General features: G+C 35.5%; 1 protein-coding gene across 3 annotated transcripts; it reads left to right on the top strand.

Moving 5' to 3' along the window:
• Positions 1–14: 14 nt before the first annotated feature.
• On the top strand, positions 15–9938 carry LOC144439545 (phosphoglycerate kinase-like). 3 transcript variants are annotated; one of them, XR_013481113.1, is made up of 13 exons: positions 15–212; positions 845–895; positions 1844–1996; positions 2664–2808; positions 3244–3347; positions 3790–3909; positions 4368–4482; positions 5565–5744; positions 5998–6074; positions 6478–6578; positions 7491–7589; positions 8275–8381; positions 8651–9938. XR_013481113.1 is itself a non-coding variant. In XM_078128853.1 (12 exons), exons 1-12 carry the CDS (start codon positions 151–153, stop codon positions 8313–8315), a joined length of 1248 nt encoding a protein of 415 aa, XP_077984979.1. In that variant the 5' UTR covers positions 15–150; the 3' UTR covers positions 8316–9938. The 3 variants fall into 3 exon arrangements, 2 of the variants coding, with proteins under 2 accessions (XP_077984979.1, XP_077984981.1); XM_078128853.1 differs by having other exon boundaries at positions 8275–9938; XM_078128855.1 differs by lacking the exons at positions 7491–7589; positions 8275–8381; positions 8651–9938 and having other exon boundaries at positions 5998–6085; positions 6478–6568.
• Positions 9939–10517: the final 579 nt, after the last annotated feature.

The raw sequence follows: 10517 nt of genomic DNA, 5'->3' as shown, positions 1-10517 counted from the left end.
AGCTCACCCGAAGCCGACGACCTTGTTGCAGCCGACAGAAGAGAATCCAACACGTATTTCTGTCTGCCGGAAATCTTGCCCTAAGATTTGACATTTGTAAGCTTAGAGAAGAGTTTTTCCGAAAGGGGATTTCACCAGAAGAGCTCTATCATGGCACTGAACAAGCTTAGCATCGATGCGGTGGACTGCAAAGACAAACGTGTGATTATGAGGTAAAATGACCCTGAGTCTGACACAAGGTCATTTATCGGTCACAATAAAATCTCACCCGGCAACTTAGCAGGCAGTTCGATCAAGTCCAACATATCATGTTGTTGTACAGTTATGTTTTATGATGAAACTTCACAACTGTAGCAATAAATTGCAAGGAAATATTTTCTAAATTTTCGCTTTTCCGTCTAATATTTGCACTTGCTCTGTGTAAGAGTATATCGTTATCACGTGTCACAAACTCCATTTACATGATTTAGAAACTTTCATTTTCAAATGTACATGGAAAAAGTTGTTATATTGTAAATTTTTCGTTGTTTGCGACTGCGCATGTTCTTTCTATTCAAAACCGTATTTCCATTACATTGTATGCAGTGTATACTGTTACTCATAACTTCCAAGATGAAGGAGGATCAATCATTGAAATACATTTCGGTGCACACTACAGAATCAGATGCCAATGTGATTCTGAAAGGATTATAATGATATATTTATGATACGTACGATGACGTAATGTCCAGCTGCTTAAAATACCTATTAGTAAGTTTTTTGCTACCCCAGCTACTCTATTTGATATGAAACTCAAGTGATAGTGTGGCCATTCTCTTATTCAAACTTAATTTTGTATTCACAGGGTGGATTTCAATGTTCCTATCAAAGATGGCAAGATTACTAACACTCAGAGGTAGGTACTCACCTATTTTAGTAATAGCAATAAAGCTTATTTACATATGCCTGTCCTTCAGAGAACTTCAGGTGCTAACAGTTATTACCTCTGGCACGGATCTATAGCGGTACAGCTGTCCTTTATACTCCATGGGGACCTTACAGTCCACTGCAGCCACTGTAAGCAGATAGGATTAACACATTCACATTGCAACCTATATGATCCTACCAGGTCCACAATTATACAGCTGGGTTGACTGGGGCACAGTGATCATGGTTCAAATATTGTCTTAAGATTTAACCATTCAGAAACAAGTGGCAGTCACAAGACTCAAACCCAGGGGTGAACAAATCATTTTGTGAACTGGTGGTCCCCGGACCAGTGCCTTAAAAAATCCAGTGGTCCTGCTGAAAGAATTAGTGGTCCCAGGTCCCGCTAACGTGAAACATTAAATCTTACCTATGAATCTGTATATTCAGATGACTTTTTAACATAGTTATTAACAGTAAGGTACTGGTCTGACGGACCAGACAAGGTAAAATTTGTGTGGTCCGCCCAAAAAAATCGCTAGTCCCGGACCCAGGACCAGTGGATTTGTTCACCCCTGAAACCTGTAGATTACAACTTGCTGGGCACTCTAATCATTCAACCATCATGACTATTTTTTTTTATTTAACAAATAAAAATCAAACGAACAATTGAAATTTATCTACTAGCACCAAAAACACTGGATTGCTTTCTAAGCTGATATGGTATACTTTTTTCAATTATAGAATAATGTAAACTAGTCCAATGAGTTACTTTGTGATCAAATGACCATAATTTTTGAAAAACCAAACCACCTGTGCATTATCTTAGTACACCTGCTACGTATTATGTGTACTTCAGTACAACAGGCAGCCAATGACATGTACGGTATAGAGTCTTGAATGTTATAAGTACATGTACCTTTGTTTATTTGATTAGAATTGTTGCAGCTCTACCAACCATCAAACATTGTATTGATAGCGGTGCCAAGTCAGTGGTACTTATGAGTCATCTTGGTAGGCCTGATGGTAGAAAACAAGACAAATTCTCTCTCGCTCCAGTTGCAGAAGAACTGAAGAAGTTACTGAACAGGTAATAGCATTTAACCACTGATGTGACAATTCCAGTGTAATGATATAACAGCTCAGTATACTGTTATGTTGTCATATCTTTGGCATGTCTGGGTCTCACTCAGAGCCATATTTGGAGCAGTGTTACTCAGAATTAATTCATGATGCACACACACACACACACACACACACACACACACACACACAAAATAGCATGATTACTTTAGGCTCTAACCACCCTGAATGAAAATAAAACTGTAAAATAGAAACATTAGAAATGTCTTCTAATGAAGTTATGTAAATATCATACTGTGACATGCCAATGACTGTTGACATTCAAAAACAATTTCAAAAAATATCTTAGATGGCTACCTAATTGGAACTGATTTGTCAGCCATTGAAGGAGGACTGATATGTTTTTGAAGAGATTAGCAAAAATAGTTTGAGTGCTGCATGTGTTATGGCATGCGTGCAGTGTTTTCAGTTTGTTCTCTGTAGAAAAGAACTTTGAGTCATTGTGAAGTCGTACTGCAGTAGTGTAATAAAGATGTTGCCATTCAGTGTAGTGTGGTTACTGTTATCTTCTTGTATTTAAATTGGATAGAGTCTAAAGCAAGGCCCTTAGTGACACCTCACAGTTGTCCCAAGTTTAGATGATTTACTGTGAACTGTTATTTGTCACTTTACAGGGACATAACTTTCTTACCTGACTGTGTTGGAGCTGAAGTAGAAGCAGCCTGTGCTAGTCCTGCTGCAGGGTCAGTCATTTTGTTGGAAAATCTTCGCTTCCACGTGGAGGAAGAAGGAAAGGGGAAAGATGAAGCTGGGCAAAAGGTACATGTATAGGCATAATGAATTATGTAGATATTGTGAGACTTGAAGGCAGAAGCAATGATGATTGAAGAGTTCAACTTTGCACTGCTCACATATACTGTACTGTATCAGATTGCCCCATACCATACTGTACTGCACTGTACTATACCGTACCGTACCATACTAGTATCTGCACAGTATATAAATTTTAGTTACAAACTACTCTATGAATTCATGTGAGTAAATGATATAGATGGAACCAACAAGATGTCTATCAGAATAGTATAACATGTTACTACTCTCTAAAATTGTTGAGGTTGTATAAAATATATTCTCTCAATATTTTATGAATAGTACACAGTAAGCTTATTTGGGAGAAAACCGAACATAAATCAGGGACTGTATGCAATGATGGTGATAAGAGAATACCTTCTGTTTTGTTGATACACATTGTAGGTGACAGCCAGTAAAGAGTCTGTAGCAGCCTTCAGAGAGTCACTCTCCAAACTTGGTGATGTGTATGTAAATGATGCATTTGGTACTGCACACAGAGCTCATAGGTAAATATAACTTTGTTTGGTTTACTGTTAACTTGAGACAGTAGCTCTGTTTACAGATGTTGCTCCATGATCTTATGTTATATTGGACGGTTTTGTACTTACCGTGTATGTCACTTTAATCACTGTCAAAGAATAGTGACGTTTAAGAAGTATTTTTATACACTTGTGAATAAGGCTGGTGTCACACACGAGTTGACTGGTAATTAATACCAATGCATGAACTGTCATGTGTACTGGCTTTGTGAAGACATAATTTCAATCAAGAATTGTAGATTTTGGTGACTGACAACCATCTCCATCTGAGAATGGCTCCATTCCTAGATGATGAGGGCTGCCAGTAATCAAAACAGAGAGTCTAGATTCTCAGTTGTAGTAAATTACATCCATTTCATGTGCATGACTTGTAAGTTTATTCTCTGCGCATTCTTACGTTTATCTCCAGTTCCATGGTTGGAGTAGAGAAACCACAGAAAGCGTCAGGGTTCCTACTAAAGAAGGAGCTGACATACTTTGCCAAGGCACTGGATAAGCCAGCAAGGCCATTCCTTGCCATTCTTGGAGGGTAAGTTGTGATTAATTTAGAGTATATTGTGTTCATCAACAGTCTGTATGTTGGTAAGTATACTGCCCTCTAGTGGTAGAATTTGATAGAATGTATGAAAATTGTGAATATTGACTCTATATTCAGATTGATATTCAACACCAATTTTGGAATGAGTGGTACAAATAATTTGCCAGTGTATATGCCAGAGTATAACAAGTCTCAAAGTGGGGATGTGCATTTGGACAATGGTAATGAAATTTACATGATTTCAGGTCTATATTGTTGAATTTGGTCAAATACATGTATGACTCAAGTAGATTTTGGTAGATTTTGTCTACTTACCAAGTGCTCTAAACAATAATGTGTATTGTTCTTGTTCTTTCATTCTAATAATGTTTTGGTTACTTTGACCAAACAAAAGGCTAACCATCGATGCCTTGTACTTAGTTCATGTTCATTATCTTTCTATTGCCCAGAGCCAAAGTCAAAGATAAGATTCAGCTGATAGAAAACATGTTGGATAAAGTCAATGAAATGATTATTGGTGGTGGAATGGCATTTACTTTCCTGAAGGTTATCAATGGAATGGAGGTAAGTCAACATGTATTGTATGTGATATTGGTTAAAAGCTATGCGCAGTCAAAATATAGCTTAAATATGTACATTTTAGCTTAATTGAAACCAGAGTAAAATTTGATTAGTGAACAAGACACACCAAAATGTTGTGTAAGGATCATTATCTGTGAGATATTGCATGTGCTGACTATGATCTTGGAGGTAGAAATGTGATGACCAACATACACATTGCATGAAAAAAATATGCTCCAAAACAGGAAATCCTCCAAAAGTATAATGGGACCATCCCAAACATGTTTTGATTGTATACTGTAAACTGTTTTGCGCAACAAAATAAAATTCTACAAAACGGAATTCACAGTATGTCTCTTTTATCTGATTAGAATTGACAATGCAGGCAGACTTTAAAAGTGATATTGTTGAAACCGAAATCTTCAAAACACTACCTTATCCATGTAAGCTTTATCAATAGAACTAATACCACAATGCATATGATAACCCAAACAGCTCTTTGATACACTGGTTATTATAATATGCTTAACCTGATACATGTGATTAGATTGGTTAGCAAGCTATGATATACTTTGCAACATATGCCACAAATACTGACGTAATAGCTTTTGCTTGGTCATTATTTTCATGGCATATAAGCAAATTTCCCTTTCCAAGTATATATGTACATGAAAAACTTTGCAATCAAACCCCATAGTCTGTATTATTCCACAATTTGCAACTTTCACTCATCTATTTGTTCCCAACTCCCAAAACACTACTTTTCAGTCTGCATAAAGTTGTTATTGGTATCTATATTTATATAAGGAGTGGTAAAACTTTGATATGAAGTATTTATTTTCATTAATACTTTTAAAAAATACAACAGCCAGTACATTTCTTTATTTCCAACACGGTACATGCCAACTGTCAAATCAAGGGGGAATCAGGAAATAAATTTTGTCTGTAACATTTTCTGTTAGATTGGAACCTCTCTGTATCAGTCTGTAACATTTTCTGTTAGATTGGAACCTCTCTGTATCAGTCTGTAACATTTTCTGTTAGATTGGAACCTCTCTGTATCAGTCTGTAACATTTTCTGTTAGATTGGAACCTCTCTGTATGATGAAGATGGTGCCAAGATCATTACCAAGTTAATGGAGAAGGCAGAAAAGAATGGAGTCAAAGTTCATTTACCATCTGACTTTGTGACTGCTGATAAATTTGATGAAAATGCTGCAACTGGAGCAGCAACTGTCGAATCTGGTATTCCAAAAGATTGGATGGTAAGTGGCAAATCAATTAATCCAAAAGAGTGCTTAAAGCAAGTACAGAATGATGTTCAAAGACAGTTTGTAAAGGCTTTGTTTTCATTCATTATGATGGCATTATTCTACAGGAATGACTCAAGCAGTTTAATTCCATGTACTGTATGGCTGTATGGCCCCTCTGGCCCTCTTGACCCCAACATTTTTACCCATTATCAGTAACATATATATGTACTAGTAGATACATTATACATCTCTGAATTCTCTAAAGGGTCTTGATTGTGGTCCCAAGAGTATAAAAGTTTTTGAGGAAGCCATTGGGAGAGCCAAGACCATTGTATGGAATGGGTAGGTCTAATGTATGTTAATTGAATACTTCTACAGTCAAGTATTTATCACACTCTAAAACAAAATTTCAAAATATTTCTACCAACCTTTCCTAAACCTGGTTAGGTGTACAACTCGTTGGAAAATTAAAAAAAAATTTGTAATGTACTCAATGATTGTTTGTGTGTGTGCACATGCCTGTGTGTGTGTGTGCACGTGTCTGTCTGTCTGTCTGTCTGTCTGTGTACAGAATATTTTCAATATATTTATGTCATCCATTGCACACATATTACACATATAGTATAGATGTGTATCGTGTTAAAAATTGACAGGGTGCTTCTTTCCAGAAATAGATATATCCTTCTAGTACATTGTACTGTCTCTGTAGCAGTAATAGTTGTAACATGTGATGTCTCTTTAACAGTCCACCTGGTGTGTTTGAGTTTGAAAAGTTTGCTACTGGAAGCAAAGCAGTCATGGATGCTGTTGTTGCTGTAACCGAGAAAGGAGCTGTCACTATTATCGGTATTGTTAACGTTTAATCTTTCAACCGCTTTGAATACTAACAGTTTCAGTTATTTTCAGAAGAGTTGTTAACACAGGAATTGGAAGTTAGTTTGGAATCTACAATGAGTTAATTTGGATATCATTTTGGCCGCTATTTTCATGGTCATTCATATTTCTTGATTTTTACTGAGAATGGGTTGGAGTTTTCCTGAACAAAGTATCAGCAAAAGTTTAAGACTTTTTTTAGTGAGGAGCATGTTACATTACGAAAGCCATGCTTAGTTGCCTGTAATCAACAGAACTGAGACACATGTCTACAACTTTATGTTTTGCTCAAGGTTTGTCCAAAGGCAACTGAGGAATTTTGTGTGCCATGAGACATTTGAATATTGTACTCTGTGTTCCAGTTTTGATTATGTTGCACCCATCTATTAGGATTTATTACTCAACTATTAAAGTGAACAAAACTGTTTATCCCAATTTCTGTTGAGATGATTCAGCTGAGTCTGGCTCATCTTTAAAAGTGCAACAACTTTCCCTATACTTATTGTAACAGATAGGATGAAATCTAGTATCGCATGCACAAGCCCATATCTGAAAATACTAAGTAAGAAAATGCTAGCAGATCGTATGAACATAGCAATTTGCATGAATAAAGTGGTGTAGCAGTGATATGAAACTGCAAAATACTAGAGATATTTGACTGAAGAGTATAAGAGATAAAAGTATTTATTGCAGTGTTATCTGAAACACGATCACGTGTGGCCAGTCAGACTATCATTGGCCATTTGTTTTCCAAAATTCTATTTCACCATCATGACATTTATTCTTGACATAGTGAGTGAAATAGAATGTTAGAAGACAAGTGTTTGATAAGAGAAAAGGGTCTGTATCTGTCAGATGAAGGTGACTTTGATTTGTTCTTTGCAGGTGGCGGTGATACAGCAACATGTGCAGCCAAGTGGAAGACTGAAGATAAAGTCAGTCATGTCAGCACTGGAGGTGGTGCCAGCTTGGAATTGCTTGAAGGTAAGCAATGATGCAATTTTATACTTGTATCATAGTTGTGCTGTAATGTTTAGAGTTTCATTAAACTCATAACCCTTCCTTGGTAAGGGTAGACTTGAACCATTGTATTAGGTTAAAGCAGTATGGCTTTACATATAGAATGTAGAACAAAGTTACAGGTCTTTCCCAACCATTAATTTCATTGTTCAACAGTAAAATAAAAATATCAAATGCTTTGAATATTTTGGCGACTGACAACCATCTTCATCTGAGAATGGCTTCATTCCCAGATGATGAGGGCTGTCAGTAATCAAAGTGTTGGAAGTCTGTGATATTTTTATTGCACTATTGATTGCAATGATGAAATTAACGTTTTTGAGAGTTCTACACACTGAATGAAAGTACATGAACATTAAGTAACAATAATATTCATAAGTGTGAAAGCATCATCTGCAAACATGTTCATCTTGTTTCATTTTAATATAAGCAGGCTGTTTACCAAAAGTGTTTTGGTGAGGAAAGAAGTAAAATTATGAAAAACTAAATCTGTATGAATGGTACACACCTGTCTTTGTTTTTGGAATAGTGGGTGAGAAAGTGTTCATCAGTATTTGAACCATCTTGTGAACATATCATGGAGAAAACATTGATGCATATTATTACATTTTTGTCAAAATACTAACTCCAAGTTTGTGTAATTTTTCAGGAAAAACTCTGCCAGGTGTGGCCGCATTGAGTGATGCATGACTGAGTGACCAAGACAACAGTAAGCTGTAAGATTACAAATTCTCTAAAAATAATCATGGATACAAGGTATTATAAAGTTTTCTTGGTAGCTGTTTGTCAAATTAATTCATTTGGAGTGTGATTGTCCTGTAGAATGTTGGTCTTTTATCTTTAAAAAAAACAGCATCCAGTTCCAAATAACTGCTACCAATATCAAGTACATGATTTAATTTTGAATTTTTGATATCACATATGCCAGTTATTACATGTTGATTATTCACCTATAATGAAAGAGGAAACAGGAAAATAAACACTCAGCTTATTAGCATTTTTGTCTTATTTCTATTTATCAATAGTTCTCTACAAAATATGTTTTAAAGGTTTGGCAAGCCTGAAGCATAATACACCCAAAACTATATGTCATCCACCACTACTAATTCCAGAACTCGAGAGACCGTAATACTTATGATTTCTACTGAGATAGGTGGATGATTAATCACAACTTGTGAAAAAACACTGTGGCAATCAGGAATGAGATGGGGTTCATGCAAACACATACAATTAACATAATTAGTGTCAGTAACTTGTCAAAGTGTAGATCCTGGATCCCATAATCCTGTTTACTGATTAGCACATTACTCTTTATAAGAACTAAGTGTCACTATTGCTGTTTAGTGTATTAATGGAAAGTCTTCTCTTATATGTAGCTCACTTCATTCAAGCTTTGAACCTCACTGGAGTTTGTTCACCAGTTGTAACTGCAAAAACTGGGTGTGGTTTGGAAGGTTTGGCCCAGTGTCTATTTGTTATGCCAAACTTTCAAAACTGACTTTCTTACAATTTCTGACTCTCTTTTTTTTTTATATCCGTCTATTTTGTGAGTTTTACAAACATTTGTATGACAACAGAAAAGGATGATATATCAACAGTGTAAGATAGAAAATATGTTTTACAAAAACAATCTCTCTTTATTTGTTGTAAAATAAGTAAATATTTTACTTGTAAAAGCCAGGGTATGGAAGGACAGAGGATACTGCAAACTTATTTCACATATAAGTTCAAGCACTTTGCATGGCCCCTGTAATGAACTTCTGATAGTAAGCATCTGAAATATCTTTTGGTATTGTAATGGGCTTTTGTAAGTAATGACCATAGTTATCAGAGAACAAGTATTTCTTACAAAAATGATCAATCAGTCTATTTGTTTTAAAGTCAGGTGAGATATTACCAGCTTAACACAGGATGTCAAGGAAAGATTAAAGACTCTTGTTTTACTTATGAAATCTTATATGGTACATCCTTCTATCATAAAACTCCTGAAATGCCATATCTGAAATATCATTTCATTTGATGAAATATGTTTTACAAAAATGAAGTGAAGTGAAATGAAGTATCAGTTGGATTGTTTTTGACTTGGAACTCTCAATCAGTAACTTATGTGTGGAAGAATCATTTGAATAGAAGCTTGTTTTTTTCACAAGATGATGTAGTATATCTGCTTGATTGTATACTATGAAGTAACATTTCATGGCATTGTGACTGTAAAATTTAAGATGTTGATGCAGTCCTGAGGAGTGTTATCTATCGTTGCACTCGAAAACTGTATATAGTATAGAGACATCGATTTAATAAAGAATACACCACGCCCCAAATCATGCCTCATATCTTTTCAATCTTTCAGCTGTAAAGCTGGTCAATTAGTAAGTGATTATAAGTGAGAGTAAGTGACTAAAGTGTAGCCTGAATGAACTACTGGTGCTTCATTTGCATATCTGGTTTCATTTCTTTTGTTACTTATTATGCTTTTGGAGCTTAATTTCCATATCTTTGTCTATAACAGTGCTCAACTGAATGCCATCAGCCCAAAAAAGGCCGAATGTACTATTTTTAAGAAAGAAAGACACACTGGCTAAAAACATAACATTTTTGTGGGCTTTAAAAATCTTTAATGTATTTATTTATTTAATTTCCCCATAAGGCCAAATAAAAAAAGCTGTTTGGTTCCGGTTACCGACCCCACCTAGTTTTTCACGCTGACCCTAAACTTTTTTTTACATATTCTAGAAAAATAATAATAAAATCGCAAATTTCGTCTCGCAAGAAATAGTGGGTGCAGAAACTGACATCAACTTAAAAAGACAATATAAAACTATTCTTCCAACCTGTAATGGCTGTACATCTGATAGGATGAAATAAACAACACAGAGATCATTTGGAAAACAT

This window comes from Glandiceps talaboti, chromosome 8 (assembly GCF_964340395.1).
Source record: "Glandiceps talaboti chromosome 8, keGlaTala1.1, whole genome shotgun sequence".
NCBI classification, from domain to species: Eukaryota; Metazoa; Hemichordata; class Enteropneusta; family Spengelidae; genus Glandiceps; species Glandiceps talaboti.
Note: the sequence above shows the minus strand (reverse complement) of the source record. Positions and strands in the feature narration are given on the sequence as shown.